This window comes from Crocodylus porosus, unplaced genomic scaffold (genome assembly GCF_001723895.1).
Source record: "Crocodylus porosus isolate Cpor-Errol unplaced genomic scaffold, CroPor_comp1, whole genome shotgun sequence".
NCBI lineage: Eukaryota > Metazoa > Chordata > Crocodylia > Crocodylidae > Crocodylus > Crocodylus porosus.
The window spans coordinates 86,333,479-86,351,437 of record NW_017728886.1 but is presented as its reverse complement, the minus strand read 5'-3'; the positions used below and the strand labels follow the sequence as shown (position 1 = coordinate 86,351,437).

The window sequence follows — 17,959 nt, the reverse complement described above, 5'->3', positions numbered from 1 at the left end:
CACCTTGCTGGGGTTGTTTGACCCCAGTACTCTTTCCTACCGTGACAGGGGGTCGGACTTGATGATCTGCTCAGGTCCCTTCCAACCCTACTAACTATGAAACTATGAAATCATCTTGTTCTCAAAGCAGAAATCATCTTGCTCTCAGAGCTGAAATACAGGACCTCCACCTTATCTAGGAGGTACACAGCCCCTACTAGGGGAGATGCCTTCCTGGACCTGGTCTTGGCCACTGGGGATGACCTGGTGAGGGGACTGCAGGTCCTTGACCACCTGGGTGACAGTGGTCATTGCCTGCTGGAATCCACCATTCAGCGCAGGGTGTTGAGGGCTTATACCAAGACTAAAGCCCCTGACTTCAGAAGGGCCAACTTCAACGAACGTAGGAGATTAGTGGGGGAGACACTGAGGGCCCAAAAGGTAGAGGATATGGGAATCCATGAGGGATGGTTAATCCTCCAGGCTCAGAGTGTGACAGTCCCTGAGAGAAAGAAGCGGGGTAAGAGTGCTCTTAAACCCACATGGCTCAGCAAAGGTATTCAAGAATGCCTGAGGGCCAAAAGGAAGGCATACACCCACTGGAAGAGTGGGACTATCACCAACGAGGAATACTCCTCCTTGGCTCATGAGTGTAGGAGGGCCATTAGGAAGGCCAAGGTGGGGGTGGAACTCAGGCTAGTGACCAGGATTAAGTACAACAAAAAGTCCTTCTTCAAATACATTGGGAGTAAGAAGAGGGCACCAGGTAATGTAGGGCCCCTGTTAGACTGAAATGGTAATCTTGTGGCTACGCCAGATGAGAAAGCCAAAATTTTTAACAAGTTCTTTGCCTCTGTTTTCTTGGACAAGGACCAGGACAGCTCTCCCACCACAGGTAGGGGCAATCTTGGGGATAGCACTGCCAGGCCTTGGGTCTGTGCAGAAGTAGTTAGGGATCTTCTTGAAGGGCTGGATGTTTTTAAATCTGTGGGCCCTGATGCCCTCCACCCACGGGTGTTGAAGGAGCTGGAGGGGGTCATTGCTGTGTCCTTGGCCTGGCTGTACGAGCCATCGTGGTCCATGGGCCAGGTGCCTGGAGATTGGAAACTAGCTAATGTGGTCCCCATTTATAAGAAAGGGAGAAAGGAGGACCTAGGAAACTATAGGCCCATAAGCCTCACATCGGTCTTGAGGAAAATCCTTGAAAAAATTATCAAGGACCACATCTGTGAGGGGCCAGCAGGGGAGATCATGCCCAGGGGAAATCAACATGGGTTCATCAAAGGCAGGTCCTGCCAAACCAACCTGAAGACCTTTTATGACCAGATAACTAAACCCCTGGATGATGGTGTTGTCGTGGACGTAGTCTTACTGGACTTTAAGAAGGCCTTTGACACTGTCTCTCACCCCATTCTCATTAATAAATTGATCAATTGTGGCATTGATGCCTACACAATTGGATGGGTCAAAAATTGGCTAATGGAGCGCACCCAGAGAGTGGTGGTGGATGGGTCATACTCGACCTGGCGGGATGTGAACATCCCTGGTCTCCCAGGGATTAGTTCTGGGGCCTACACTGTTCAACAACTTCATCAGCGACTTGGACGAGAGGGTAGAAAACACATTGTTCAAATTTGCCGATGACACCAAGATGTGGGGAGAGGTAGTCACACTCGAAAGGAGAGAGAGGCCGCAATTAGATTTAGACAGACTACAGAAGTGGGCAGATGGTGATAGGATGGGCTTCAATGTAGATAAATGCAGGGTGCTGCACCTGGGGAGAAGGAATCCACAGCATACATACAAGCTAGGGAGCTCCCCCCTTGTGAGCAGAGACACAGAAAGGGATCTTGGAGTCATTATTGACTCCAAGATAAATATGAGCCGCCAATGCCAGACCGCAGCCAGCAGAGCCAACCGCACCTTGTCAAGACCCCTCAATGAGTTGTGGTACAGATCATCCTCAAACTGAGAGATTGCTGATGACTATGACAAAAATCTACTGTGTTGCATTTCTCTAGCTTGCTGTGTAGATACAGCCTTGGTGCATAGTTCTAGTTATGCCTCAGTGGGTGCGTCTACATGTGCCCCTAACTGTGCAGTTGTTAGCAAGTACTAAATGTCTGCACAATAACTGCAATTACTGTGCAGTCCTGGTGGTGCACGGGTCATTTTTGAGCCTACTGTGCAGTAGAAACAAAATGAGCACTACCATTGGTGTCATGGTTTGTGCCAGCTGATGCTATGTTGCTATAGTGATGAGCTACATCGCCATAGCAATGAGCAAAGGCAACATAGTATCTTGGTAGATGCATCCAGTAAGTGCTTACCTTACCAGTTTGCACATGACCCTCCTGATATAATCCTCACTTCACGTGCAACCCATTAGAAGGAAGTGTGATAGGGGCGCAACCTAGGGCTGCAGTGAACTTCCCTAGTGCCCCCCTTACCATGCCAAATTGGTTTCAATGCACCCTATCTCACCCGCCACGTCTTTGATGTTGATATTGTTAAAGGGAGGCTGCCTTTTTACCCTCTTTGGCACGGTGCCCTGCGATGTCCCAGTCTGTGCCCTGCCTTCAATAACACTGTGCACTATAGCCTCTGGGGCTACGCGTGGGTCCTACAGTCACCTGTGCCCTCACGGGTCCTCTGGCTCATCTTTCTCCATTGCCCCTGCCCTTAAGGGCACTCTCTGGCTTGTCCTGCAGCTGCTACCTGCACTGGGGCCTTTCCCTGCGCTCTCGCTTGCACTGGGGCTTCTTTCATGACACTGCCCGCACTGGGGCCGGGGTCAATACACCCCAAAACTCTGCGCCTTCTCTGGTGCTGGGTCTCCACACTACTGTGGAGCCCCTATGAGGCCTCCTCAAACCCCTTATAGCCTCCCCAGTCCTCCGGTCTTATACAACTACAAAAAACAGGAAACTCACGCTCCTGGGCTACAACATAAATTCCAAACCAAACTGGCTAACCATCATTCATATCCCTACCAGGGTTTCCTCCACCCCGTATCGTCCAGCAGAAGCTGCTCAGGCCATCAGGCTTCTCTGCCCTGCTTATTCCCAGCAGAGCTCCCTCTTCCTCAGCTGCTAGCGGGCAACTGAACCCTGGCCTTAGACTGGATCACTTTTATATAGGTCGGTCCTGCCCCTTTCCGGTCAGGTGGTATTCACTGGTTGTCTTGGCAACCCGCACCTGTGCGGCCCTGGTGATTGGCAGCTGAGCCTTCCCCTTCTCACCACTACGGGGCTCTCCCAGGTCACTTCCATTTTAGGCGCAGGGCACTTAAGTGCCCTGCGACAGGAAGGCATTGTCAATTTATGAAAATTAAAACTTCAAATATTTGTTTTCAAGCAGAGGAATGAATTCACTTAAGTATGTGTTATTTCATGTCTTTATGCTGAGAAAAGAACAAGTTTCATGAGACTAAGTTAAAATCTTCTCATTTCACCATCCTCTGTTTGGCATATGTTCTTCCTGGGGTCAGAGACATGCAATTAAAAACACAAGTGATCTTGAGATCACTAGAGATTTTTTTCTATCTGCATATTAATGACAGTTTGAAGATTCATTAGGTAATCGTGGGAATAATTGGCCTACCATACGTATCCTAGAACTTGTGGATACTGAATTGTCCATTCTGGTGCTTTGAGAGAAAAGCCAAGTAAAGGTAAAACCACCCTAGATCTCAGATGACCCACAGCTTTTCCCACAAATTAACAGGAATTGAAGAAGAGGTCCAAATATACAGCTGTGGGGAAGGATGAACAGATATCCGTAATCTCTTCAATCACACCCTTTGCTTCAATCTTTCACATTAAACTTCTGGAACTTGGGTAAGCAGTCATGTAAATTGAATGGTAATGAGCAGGTATCCAGGTTGTAGCCATATTGGTCTAGACTCTAGAGGAAAAAACAAATCAGGACTCATAGGAAAGTTGATATCTATTATTAGACCAATAAAATTTTTGCAAAAAAAAAAAAATCTTTAATTGCAAGCTTTTGGGCACAAACACCCTTCATCAGGCACTGGAGAAAAGATTGTAAAAGTTCTCCTAATTTTTTGCAAAAATCTTGTTGGTCTAATAAAAGATATCATCCCTACTGATTGCTTTTTCCTCTAGACCAATACGCCTACCACCTGGATACCTGACACATGGAAGATATTGATGTTTAGCCGATTTTTAAAATGAAATCTTCATATTTTCCCAAGCAGGAAGCAACCGTGACCACTTGAAACCTGAGACACTGCTCCTGCCTTTGTTTCAAGGTCATTTGCATCATCACAGATCCTCACAGGAGGTGAGAGGCTCCCTACCAGCTATGAACTGACTGCCCAGAGGAGTTTTCCATCTATTGACTCCTCTGTGAAATCCTATGAAATATGAACTTTCATATCTATCAGGAGAACTTTTACAAACTTTTCTCTAATGCCTGGTGAAGGGTGGTTGTGCCCGAAAGCTTCTTTTCCACAAAAATCTTGTTGGTCTAATAAAATATATCATCCCTACTATGAGTCCTAATGGCAATGAGCATGCATTTTCCAGCCTTCCATGGGTCTTCATCATCTTTTTCGGTAATCCAAGAGTTGCAGGAACACGCGTTAAAAAGTCCCGTAGCGTGAACTCTATATAATCATGGTCATGTTGGTATTCAAGCTCACTGAAAACATAAATGAATTCATACTCATGGCTCCACTGAAGTACAGCAGCAATGTAATCCCCACTTTACAGTTCAGGAAGTGAAGCTCAAGAAAGCTGGTTATCATGTTCATTTTTGTACTGCCTGGAGACCAACTAATATAGGGCTCCTTTTTGCATGGCATTGCACAAACAGAAAGGAAGTCACAGTCCCTTTGTCACACAGCTTATGATTTACCCAGACAAAAGAGCCAAAGAAAAAAGGATAGGGACATAGCATAGAGACAGTCTGCAAATGTTACGTTACTGCCATAATTATTTTGACCTGAGTTTGTTATATATGTCTTTTTGGTGGTGGTATCTTTAGAGGGATATCTTTGTGAGAGAGATTGCCAGGCTGTGAGAGAGGGGAGGAGTATGATTACATTCTTTCATGTTTATCCATGCTAGATAGTCCCTTACATCCACAGTAGTTGTATATAGGCAGGTTGACAGAAGGCCCACATTGCCTTGCCCAAGGTCACACAAAGACATTGGCACAGTTCGCATTCCTGTACTTTAGCTTATAAACCATCCTTCCTCTGATTAGCAGAAGGCAGGAAAAAAAATGTTTTCAAGCTCCGTGGAAGCTATCTGAGTCAGCCTTTGGTGTTAACAGTGGAAAGTCTAACGGTGCCTTCATAGCTACCCCTACCTGTACATTACTGTAATGAGTTTCAGAGGACCCTGCCCTGCTTATTTACGCAACAGAACTGCATTGGTTCCATCCAGCTATAGAAGCAAGGATGTGATTTACCCCTAAGCATTTCACTGTAAGACACTATAAATCTACTGAGGCTCCTGTAATAAATTATTATACCTAGAAGATGCCATAGTGCAGCTTTTTGACCAAGTTCTCTCTCCACTAAATAAATGCATCACTTATGGACCAAGTGTTTCTAAAATATCCAGTCTCCTGAGGATAAACAAAAGAAGTTGACACTGATACAGAGGAGCATTATTAAAATATCTTCCTTATTATTTTTATATAAATCTGAAGTCATCCCATATGGTTCAGCACTTAAATAGAAAAAGAAATTTTAAAAACAAGGCAAAAGGCTTGAACTAAATCTGAAAGTAAAAAGTTGATTCCAAAAAATATATCTAATTAGTTAAAGGGAAACACAAACCCAACACTGCATTTAAACAACGATTAAGATTGAATTTTGAAACAAAATCAGTTTCAAAAACTGATATAATACAATTAGAGTTACACTGGCATTATGTATACTATAACCCAATATTTTTTTGCTTTGTTAAATTGAATGGTGCAATTCATTAAAAGTAAACCTGCATTCTTGATTCTGTACTGTATTTCTGCTCATTATGTCCCCGACAGCACGTAAGTAAGTATATAGATTCATTGATACTGATAGAACGATAGCCATTATTAACATTAGGAATGCGTTGAAGTAACAGTTTGAATTGAGCCCTCTGATAATGTAAGAATAGCTTTGGGCTAACTTAGGGTATGAAGAAGGAAACACTGGAAATACACTGCAGTTACCTAAGCCCAAATATAAGACACCCCCCCTCAATAATTAGATTCTATACATGGAAAATGTATAGGTTGTTATAACATGTATAGGTTGTTATAACATTACATAGATTTTATAGATTTCATAGACGTTAGGGGCTGGAAGGAACCTCACAAGATCATCAAGTCCAGCCCCCCTACCACAGGCGGGAAGTCTGCTGGGGTCAAATGATCTCAGCAAGATAAACATCCAAACACCTTTTGGATGAGTCCAGAGTAGGTGCTTGCACCACCTCTGGGGGAGTCTTTTCCAGACCCTGGACACACGGACTATAATAGAATCTAATCATTGGCGGATCAGTCTAAATTTGTCCCCACCAGGCATCAGGAAAAGCAGCAGTTCAGGCTGAGGCAGTGGGAATGGTAGTAAGGGGACAGGCACTGGGGGGAGCAGTGGGGAGCAGGTGGTGAGGGTAGTAGGGGGCCAAGTGGTAGGGTGTATGATAGAGGGAGCATTGGGGGCATGTGGTGTGGAGATGGTAGGGGAGACAGTGGTGCAGGCAGTAGGAGGGCAGATGGCTGGGGAGGCAGAGGGGCAGGCAGCTTGCTCCCTGCCACCTGTTCCTCCCCCCCACACACACACACTTACTCCCCCTTGTGCCTGACCCTTGGCAGCCACAGGCCCTTGCTTCTCCTATCTCCCCACCTGCCATTCCCCACTTACCCTTGCCTCACTGCCAGCAGGGTCCATCCCCACTGCAGCCTGAGGCACAGACACAGTCCCAGTCTGGAGGGGTTGGGGAGGTGAGCCAAGGGCCAGAGGCTGATGAAGGCAGAAGCTGTATGGGGAGAGACAGGGAAAGGTGGGGAAGATGGGGCCCAAGGCTACAGGAGAGAGAGGCAGTGGGTTCAGAGTCCGTGCAGAGTAAAGAAGAGGTGCAGGCTGCTGCAGATGCTGCTGTGACTGCAGTTACAGCCCCAGCCTAGGCTTGAAGCTATGGCCACAGGGGTTGCCTCCGCCTGCTCAAATTCCAAAATGAGGGGCTTTTTCCCCCATGTGTAAATGGGAAACCTTGTTCGAAAATCAAGTCAATATGGTAATAGTCACAATATGGCAGCTCAACTTTTCAGGAGCAGCTGTATTTTTGGCCACTTACCAGAATCTTTATAAATTCAGTCATCACTAATAACTATATCTGATTGAATAATATTGGCAGTATAGTATTTACCAGCTATATTATTCAACAGCTATTATCTGGTTGATAATACAGCTGGCCAAATGACATAGTATAAGAAAAGCAATTGTAAAATGGCACTTGTAAAATAGCACTACAAATAGCACTTGTAAAATGGTATTTGACCAAATGTGGTCACAAAACACATATGTATACCTATTTTTACTCTCATGCTAAGTGTAAGGTTTACAAGAGGCCTCAAGTGGTGAACTAAATCTTGCCCAAACCTCAATTAATGAAAAATTGCTTTGTGCTGAAAACAACTGCATTTCAGCATCACTTTAAAGCTGTGTTTCTGGGACTTCAGTGTTGGAAATGGGCTGAGCACTTTCAAAAGAAAATTATTCAGCGGAAGCAGGTTGACAGGTCAGTTTGTCTGAGGCTCATTTTACAAATGACTTCACCAAAATTAGCCTTCTCCTTTTCTCGTACATCTATATCACTTATTCTCTTTCCATCCACTTTGTAATTAATTTTGAGCGGCTCAGGGAGCTCTTAACCCCGGGACTGTCTACACATTAAGAAGGGTAAACTAGTTTTAAGCACCCTTTAAGCATCTTAAAGTTGTCATGCTATTATTATTGCACAATTCAACATAATACTGCACCATTCAAACTGCATTATGTTCTGTATATCCTAAACAGTAACTTTTTCACTGAAGTTATGCAGAAATGTCTGTATTTTATAACTATGCCAACCCTAGAATTTTTAGAAGGCTACAGAGCTTAAAATCTTAATATTAGGCCACATGCATGCTGTATAACCAATCAGCTTATGGGAAGAAAAACTGTAAAATATTATAATTTCTTTTTAAATTATGTGAGCCATATTTTTCCCTTACCCTCATTTTACCTTGCTGTAACTTCAGTGATCTGAATGGCAATATTCCTGGTTTATACCTCTGAGAAGAGACTCTGACTTTTTTTTAAAGGAGAAATATGGAAAGAATTTATTACAACTGAAAAGTAAATTTTGTGCAAGGCAAATTTATTATAGCTCCTCCAAGTTGTAAGGATTAATATTGTAGATTAACACACTTGATTAGCATGTGCTTAATTCTAAGGGCCTTGTTACACATTGCACTTTACGCTTTTCAAATGTTGATCAGTGTTAGTGTTAGTTCAAGTTTAGAGTAGTTACATGTTCAAGCTAAAAACCTTCTCTGACTGTTCCCCACCTGCACAGCTGTGACTTAGTACTAGAAGGCTGGCAAGCAGGGGTCTGACTAGGGGCTACAGCTGTGAGTTGTCCACTCAGAAAGGGTGGGGGGCACACACTGTCTCCTGGGACCCTGGAGGACTGGGCACACGTTCATGGAACATAAACCGAGTAACACAGATCAAAGCTAAACCTGTCCTGGAGTGGCATAAGTTTAAGATGCCTAAAGGGTGCTAAAAATTAGTTTACCCAACTTTATGTATAGACAGTCCAGGGGTTAAGCGCTCCCTGAGCCATCTAACATTAATGTCTAACAAAGCCCTAAGATGACTGCAGTGATACTTTAGCAGGTAGGGGAGGATATATTTATTTTCTTAATGAACAAGTATTGACTTAAAGCCATTTAAAGAAGTTAAGTACTTTCCTGAATCACAGCCTCAGCAAGGTACTTAAGGATGTTGCAGTCAACAGAACCATTCAAAATCATGAAGCTGAGCATACCCCCAGGGAGCAAGAAAGGTTTCTGATTCTCCTGTCAGAACCTGCAAACCCCAAGTGAATTAAATCACTGGATTTAGGAGATGGGAAGAAGTGCTTGGCTAATTAGTTGCTTTCACTTTTCCATCGAGCATGGGCAGGCAGGTGGCAGCTACAACATTGCAAGCTTACTATTTGTGTATTAAAGATAATCCTTCATGAAAAGATTGCTTAGTCTATCACCTCTGTGAGTTAACTGAGCTCCCAGAAGTAGCATAGAAACAGTAGAACCACATTGGCTAGGGCAGGGGCGGGCAATTATTTTGGGTGGAGGGCTGCTTACTGAGTTTTGGCAAGCCAGGGGCAGATAAATATTAATTTTCTAAATTTTTTAGGGGTTCCATGGGCCGGATAGAATGGCCCAGTGGGCCACATCTGGTCCCCCGGCCACATTTTGCTGGCCCCTGGGCTAGGGACAGACATTACACATAAACCAGTTTAAGTGATCAGAAACCGGTTTAAACCTGTAACAGAACAGATGTTCAGTGCACATAAACCAGTTTGAAAATGGCTGAAACCAATTTGAAATAAACGTGGTTGAATGTAGTATCAGACTTAACTGATCTGGCTCAAAACAGTTTATGCTATGTCTGTCCCAGACCCCTTAGCACTATGGAAGGGAAGGGAGGGCTGCTCCAGCATCCCTTGGCTTCTAGCCTGAACCACTGCAGGTACATGCCTGAATTTCCTCAGTCCAGAGAGAATATCTGTCTGGTTACAAACCGGTTCAGCCTAGCCAGTTTAGACTAACCTGCAAAGATTGAATCAAGTCAGGCTCAGGCTTTCTTTTCCTAGCCATTAGCACAGAACTGTAAAGCACCCTGCTGAGCCCTGGCTTGGCTATCTCCACACAGTTCTCTATTGCAAAGGTGCTCAACCCCTAGCCCATGGGCCAGATCTTGCCCACAGCACTATGTCATTCGGCTTTCAGGGTCCCCACCAATCTGTGAGAAAGTCTGCAGGACATGGCTCTGCAGCCTAAATTGGTTGCAAGGGACATCAGGGGGCCCAGACCAGGGTAGTACAGGGTCCCTGGAACATGATACCAGCGGGCTGGGACTATGAAGAGGGGGTGTGGGGCCCAATTCTAGTGTTTAGGGTTGGCACAGGATCTGCTCTGGCCTGCAGGCTGGCCCCATGCCATTCATCTGACCCAGACAACCAAAATCACAGGCATCACTGCTCTTCTGTACTGTGAAGATGTACCCTAAGTCACATTAAGGGCAAAACCAGCTCTCCAAGGCTTTGCTCACCTCAGTGTCAGGCAGAACTCCTATGCAAGACAGTATTATAGTGCAAAGCTCATTTACTTGTGAACAGAGGGGGTAAAAACCTGAGGACTCTATGCCACTGCTTTTACAGTTTTACAATCTTCTCACAGCCATGACAGGAGGAGGCAGCAAAATGACTGGGCAAACAAATATGCCTTTGACTGCTCTTTACTGGAAATGTAAAACTGTTCCTGAGAAACACTGCCTATGATAAAGATACAGCACAAATTACTTTTTGTAGAAAGGAGTTATTGAAGAGACATTGCACTGGGATCTGGGGACATTTTCCCTGCAGGAAAAATCTTTTTGGAATATCTGCAATTCACTCTGTTACAATGACCACAAAAAGTGCATGTCAGAAATGCTTTTGGATTACACTTGTATTTTTGTGGCGTGATTTGATTCCTACCTGTTGTAACTACTTCAACAACACTTGACTTTCTAAACTCTCTTTGTATATTTTCAGTCTTCTTCAAAACCCACAGACTACTTAGAAATATTCTCATCAACTTCAGTAGGCTTTGGATCAAGCCTCTTTCCTCCTTATAAACAGTAGCATTTTTACTTACAACCCTTTAGAGACAAACCAGAACCCCTTGTAATGTACAGAGGAAGTTGCTTTCTTGCCTCAGTGCCTGCACACATGGATAAAACAATACATTCTTAAAGTCCTTTAAAGAGGTTGTAGCAGGAGAGCATAGGTGACTCATTCAACCCCCATTTACTTTACATCTCCGATAGCACTTGGAAACAATGCTATAGGGAAATGACAAAAATCCAGGCTGCAAGAAAAGCCCGTGTAAAACTGTCAAAATGCAGGGGCTGTATTAAACACAGATATTGCAACGTGTAATAACATGCATGTGACCAAGTGCAAACTCAGCACACATATTTGCTTTGTGATCACTTGTACCATCAAATGCTAAATAAAAACACACACACACATTTAAGCCCACTAACTTCAGCCTATTTACCTCCTCCAGGGCAGACTGTATGCTCAGTGAAACTGTTCATTGTAAATGGCAACCAAATTCTTCACATTTCATCTTGCATTTGCTTATTAATGCAAAATACCCTGTCAGTCTGAATCCTGCAACCCACACCATATATCCATATCCCCACACCTTACCTGTGATTGCTAACTGTGTGACAAAGAAGGTCATCCTGGATTTTCTCTTCCTCTTCCAGGTAGAAAACAGCACAATGGAGTTTCCAGCAATTGTGACAATAAAGAGAATCCAAAGAGTAACCAGCTGCTCTGTCTGTGTTAGAGGGAAAAACAAAACACTGAGGTGAATGGATCAGCAGGTACATGAAGATGATAAGGGTTAAAAAAAGGTAATGTGTGGGAACAAATGGGATGGTGATAAAGAAATTGTGATTTAATATGAGTTTTGACAACTGATTTTTAATTTTCTGAGAAAACCATTTTCTGGGAAGGGAAAAAGGCCTAGATGTGTCATAACGAAGCCTGTGAAACCCCAGTTTAATTCAATAGTGGCTAAATGTGGTTTCTAGTTTCACAAAGCTAATACAAATTTTCAGTTATCAAAATTAGGTGGTCCTCAGTCTTATTTTGTTGCTCTTGTAACCCATCCATCTTACTTAATGGAAGAAATGTATAAATGGCTTCCTTGAAAAATGAGGGGGAAATACACTTTCATTTTTCCAAGTCCTAGGAAGTCTTAGGAGAGGTGAGCAACCAACCTAAAAAATATAATATTACACCACAGTACAAGTGATGAAGCAGAGTGGTATACAAAGAAATACTTGATGGCATAAGTCCCTCTAGCATTAGCATGTGTAAGAAGTTACCCAAACATTTTCAAAGCCTTAGAAATGTTTTGCCATAAGAACAAGGGAATATTAATATTTTATGTTAAATTGTGTATGAAAACTGACTTTCCAAAGCCATTTGTTCATGTCTTGCTATTGGCACAAACCCTAATTGCAACAGTGAAAGTCAGCATGTTCCTTGGCAGTAATAACTTTTTGTTGTTATTACTGCTTATTTTGGCAATGAAAGTGAAACATGGTTTGTTTCCCCCTATAAATACTATATACTCTTCTCAGTAATGCCTATATTTCAACATTTTTCACCTCTACCCATAATATAACTTTGATCGGTGAAATCTCAAGAGCTTCAGACTAGCTGTGCAATAACAGAATTGGGTAAGCAAATTGTCCAAGATAATTAGGTCTGAAAATCTCTTGAAAACAGGCTGTCTTGCAAAACACGTGGAACCACATTTTGCACAAAACAGAAAAAGTAGAGGTGCTCATATAGTGCCAACAATGTATGCTTGTGCTATAGATTTCATAGACACTAGGGCTGGAAGGGACCTCGGGAGATTATCAAGTCCAGCCCCCTGCCCAAAGGGCAGGAAGTCAGCTGGGGTCATAGGATCCCAGCAAGATGATCCTGAAGCTTGTTACTGGGAAGGAATGAAAGAAAAAGTACCATAAACAGCATTGATTTAAATGAGTTTACACCAGGGATGAGTTTGTGTTTTTTCAGTTAAAAAAAAAAAGCTACTTCATATAAGAAGAAAGGCAGTGGCGTAGTTTTGGTTCTTGGTTTCATAGGAATATCTCCTTAGAAAACAGTGACTATATAATTCTGAAAACAGGGTAGAATCAGGTCCTGCGATGCAAAGATCTTCATGGGATTTAGACAGAAGGAACGCATGTGGATTTGGAAATCATGCATTAGAGTGGATGATTTCTCTGGAGTACAAAAGGCAGAACAAGAAATAAATTAAATATAAATACAATCATCCTTAGTTAAAGACTAATACTAAAGATATGCAGTTCCAATATAAACAAATGGACAATTAAACTCCCTATACAGACAGAATGCAAGCTGAATACAAAAAGATATATTTGAAGTATCTTAATATTATTACACAGTGAAAAAAGAGCCAAGGAAGAAGCCTTTTTAAAAAATCTTTCTGTGACTCACATCAAAGAAAATAGGACATCTGAATTAATATGAATTAAAATTTGTGCTATGTTATGAATTGCTGTGTGTATTCAATTAAGGCTAGTATGGTTATATGTTTACATACAGTCTTTTAATTTCATTGGCTGGCTTCTTGGCAGCAAAACATACCATCGCAATTTTCAGCTACAATTCTGAAACTGATTTGTAAAAACATAACAACTGCCTTCACTAAAAAGTGATAATTTTTCAGACACTATGGTTACTATGTCTTCTAAATAAAAGAAGAGACTATGATGTCCTGTGTACTACTAGGTACTACAGGAGATGCTTTACTGCGTAGTAGTGTAATTTACTGCACAGAAAGTGTGTGTGTTTACACGTGCAAATGCACAGTAAAAATGACTACTTGTGAGTAAATTTGCTACCTGCTACTGTGCAGTAATGCACATGTAGATGCCAAGTGGGAGAAAATTTGCTGTGGGTCAGCCCTGCCACTAGGGGGCCAGCCTCAAGCTAGACCCAGGGCTCTTGGGCTGGGAGCTCTCCTGCCCCAGGGCTCGGCCAGCTCTATGCCTGCCCCAGCCGCAGGCCCTTAAAAGCCTGCAGGCACAGTGAGCCCTAGGGCACATGCAGGTAGCCTGAGGTCACACTAGGCTACTGTGTCCCACTGTGCAGGCCACAAGCCAGCTGTTCCAGCCTGCCTGCACCCTGATACCACTACCTGGCACCTTTGTACTGTGCAGCTGCCAGACCAATGCCATCTAGGCCTGCAGGCTGCTGCAGGCTCCTACCAGGTCAGTCAGCACCCGGGCCCAGCTTCAGGAAGCTCCTGGCCACTGGAACCAGCTCCAGCTGCCCACTGTCAACCCCCATTAGCCTGCAGGTGCTGCAGGGCATCGCCTTGTTGTGCAGCTCCCAATCCCGTGCCATGCCCCTGAGCTGCAGGCAGCTGCCGAGGCAGCACAAGGACATGTGTGTGGAGGCTCACAGAGCCAGCATGGGAGCCCCAGTGGCCTCATCATTGCCCACACTACACCCCATCACCTTGGGCCCCAACTGGTCCATGGAAGAGACTGGCAAACTTATGGCACTGTGTGGTGAGGTGGAGGTGCAGCAGCAGTTCATGTGGGACACATGCTCCAATGCCCAGGCCACAGCTGTGCTGTGTACTGCAGCATGGGCAGCCTGCCTGAGCACCCGCTCTGGCCTGGCATTGGCATTGGCAGTGATGTGTTACCAGGGGAGAGCCCGTGAAGACTCCAGTAGCCCATCCCATTGAGTTCCTTGGTCACAGCATCCACCAGCAGCTTAGGGAGCCTGGGCCAGTACTTTCCCAGAAAGCTCTGCAGCCTCAGCCCCAACCACAAGGCACAGCTAGCCATGACACCGGCCTCCAGTAGCACCAGCTTCTCCTGTGGGGGGGAGGTGCCTGCATGCTTTGCCCTGCAACCTGAGTCCACTAGGAGCTGCACAGTATCACTGGGCATGCAAGCTCTGCCCACATGGTAAGTCCCACACTGCAGGGAGGGCCTTCCCTGCCCTGGCCCCTGCCCCTGACCTCCCCTCTCTGCCTGGCCAGCCATGTTCCCCTGGCCCCAGGTTTCCCTCCACAGCATGCAAGGAGGTGAGAACCAGTGCAAAACTTTATTAAGCAGCCTGTACCCCAACAGCTAAGTGGACATGGGCCTTTCACATTCTGAGGAATATGTTGATGCCAGTGGTGATATCTTCTTTGGCTGGGGGGGTGGGGAGGGAAGGGACAGGTAGTGTAGTGACAAGTAGCTCTCCAGACAATGGCAGAGGCTGTAGAGCAACCCAGGCTTCTCCCTGCACCATGGAAGCTCTGGGTCCCATGCCAGGTGTACAGGTTCACCAGGGCACCATGGCAATCAGCAGCAGGGTGTAGTGGGATGGGTATCCCTCTATCCATGCAAATGACTCCTCATGCAGTTCCCAGGACATGTGCATCAGGGGCATGCTCAGGGTACAGAGCCATCATGGGTGGAGAGGAGGCTGTCCCCAGGGTACCTCCCTGGAGAAGCCAACTGTAGGGAGGGAGGGGGCATAGGCAGCTCCTCATCTTGGTGATCTGGGAGCCCTGCACCCCACTAGCCTGGGTGCCATGAGCTTGGCAGCAGCATAGGACAGCAACTGGCCTACAGGAAGAAAAGAGGGGCAGCAGGGTCTGGAGCCATGGCAGCCTGACAAGTCCCTGGGAATTGGGTGGAAGAGGCACGCTGGAACCCAGCGGCCTGCCTGCCTGATTTATCGTGGTCCCTGGGCATCCATGCATGCTTAAGCCCCAATCTGAGGCTAGGCAGTGTACAGGCCCCTGTTACATAGCATCTTATCTCAGAAATGTCGCAAACTCTCACAAATGACTTTGCACGCAGGGGAGAGGCTACAGCTGGCAGCCAGCATGCAGCTTCAGGGTCACTGCTGCCCATTCCTGGGTCCCTGTGGATGTGTCAGTTCTGCAGAAGGAAGACCCAAGACAACACCCTCCTCCTGGACCTGCTGGTGATGGCTGCAGAGGACTGTCTGGCAAATGCGCAGGTCTGGTGGGTAGAGGATGTCACCTGCAAGGATGCGTGGGACTGGGAGGACTGAGTATTCTGGGCACAGCTCCTAGCTTTGGAATGCAAGCATGTGGAGGTCCTGCAGGCCCAGGGTGCACTCTTGGCCAGGACATTGGAGGCCATGGAGGAGGACTGCCAGGTGCTGGACACTGTCCTGGCTCTTGCAGTTGCTTTCATGCTGCTTGCCACCCTGCTCCCAACTGTAGTCCCATCTGGCCTCTAGCAGCTGCTCACCACTCAGCAGTAGTCCCCTCATGAGCCTTGGTAGAGGACCAGCACCACCTCCATGGGTCAGGATCCCCTGCCCTGCCCCCCACCTGGGTCCCCTGACAGCCCGCTACCCCAACCTGGGCCCAGCCCTGCTGCTCGTCCCAGCCCCAGCCCCACATGGGCATAGACCCAAAACTGCCTGTAATGGGCTTGAGACTATATGCCAGCTCTGCTGGTCATAGACAGAGGCTGCAGGAGGGGGAGCTGCCCATGCCAGGAGACCAGCCACCACTGTTAATCTTAAACTTGCCCCCCACCCATGGGCCTCGCTGCAGTGTGTGCACCCATGGGGGAGTGACCAGGCTGCCTGTCCCCAGGCTCCACTCCTGAGAGCACCCCACCCCACAGCTGCCCACTCCTGAAGGGCACCCACACAAATGGAGCTGACCAGGGAACAAGCTTCCCAGCCTGTTCCCCACCTAACTCCATGCTCTGGGAGCATTTACTCGCAAGTAAACTGATCCTTGATCAAATGCACGTGTAGACACACCCAGTGTGTGGTAACATCTGGCAAACACTATCTTTTTGAATTATTACAGTAATTAGGTCTTACAAGATCACTCTCAGGTATGTAAGGATCACAGGACGCATTTACATGAAATGTTTACTGCACAGTAAATTAATCAGCTGCACAGTAAAGGTCGTGTGTCTACATGGGCACCCCATTAGGCTGGAGTAAACTAATGAACTGCAGCTGTATTTGTAGTACCTATGAAAACAAGTATTATCCTGCTGCAGAGATTTTACTATGCAGGTGAACACATGTAGACACTGCTTGGCTGGCTGGAACATGAGGGTGCTTCGGTGTGGGCACTGCCTGTTGGCTAGCCCTGCGTTGGACCACCCTTGTGCCCCAGCCAGCCCCTCTACAGCACAGTGAGCTGAGGGAAGCAGCCCTGGAATGGCAGCTGACCTCACAGTCCCCCTGCCAGCTGGGGCTGCTCCAATCAGCTCAACATACTGTAGTTTCAGGCACATATAAAGATGCAGAGCCCAGGAGCAATAAGCTCCAGAGTTTATTCATGTGCATTAATTGCATGTGTACATGCGCCCACACAGAGGTAAACAGAAGAAAGATGGAGTTAAACAATTCAATCAAGGTCACAAAACAAATCAGTAACAGAACTGAGAATTAAATATCCCAAATTCTAATATCCTATGAAAACAACACTTTTAAATATACTACAAGGGGAAAAAGAAAGAGAGAAAGAGGCTTCAGACACTAGGCAGCTAGCTATGCAGAAAGCAGCAGTAAGAAAGAACAGAGCTAACTAAACAAGACAAAATTTTCTGAGGGATCTTGGGCCAAGTTCTTCTCCTACATTCATGACACTGTGGAGTAATTTCAATGGAGTTTCAGTTGTAACTGGTATCACAGATAAATTTGTGCATCTAGAAAGGCATAAATCTGTGAGAGAAAAACTTGCGATGAGAGCAAGTGTTTTGCTATCTGAACTTTCCCCAGAACTTCCTGGCATGAGGTGACAAGTCTCAATATCCATGCTGTGCAAAAGCTGCTAGGCTTGTTACAGGGATTGGGCCCAAATAAGCTGTTTTATCTTCAAGATCTGAAGCCCCAGATCTTGAGAAACTTGAGGTCAAGGCAGGATAACTTACAAAGAGAAACTATTCTGTCGGAGTACAGGCATACCTCGTTTTATTGCACTTTGCTTTATTGCGCTTCGCAGATATTGCGTTTTTTACAAATTGAAGGTTTGTGGCAACCCTGCGTCGAGCAAGTCTATCGGCGCCATTTTTCCAACAGCATTTGCTCACTTTGTGTCTCATGGGAGGAGGTCAAAATATCAACATTAACAGGAGTTTGGA

The 17,959-nt window shown here is 45.6% G+C and overlaps 1 protein-coding gene across 1 annotated transcript in view; it reads right to left on the bottom strand.

Annotated features, from left to right (window-relative positions):
• Window positions 1-17,959, bottom strand: part of NPSR1 (neuropeptide S receptor 1) — a 109,806-nt gene that overhangs the window by 83,560 nt on the left and 8,287 nt on the right. The window contains exon 2 of the mRNA XM_019538515.1: window positions 11,469-11,601. Coding sequence (XP_019394060.1) covers window positions 11,469-11,601 — 133 coding nt within the window. The remainder of the gene's footprint in view (window positions 1-11,468; window positions 11,602-17,959) is intronic.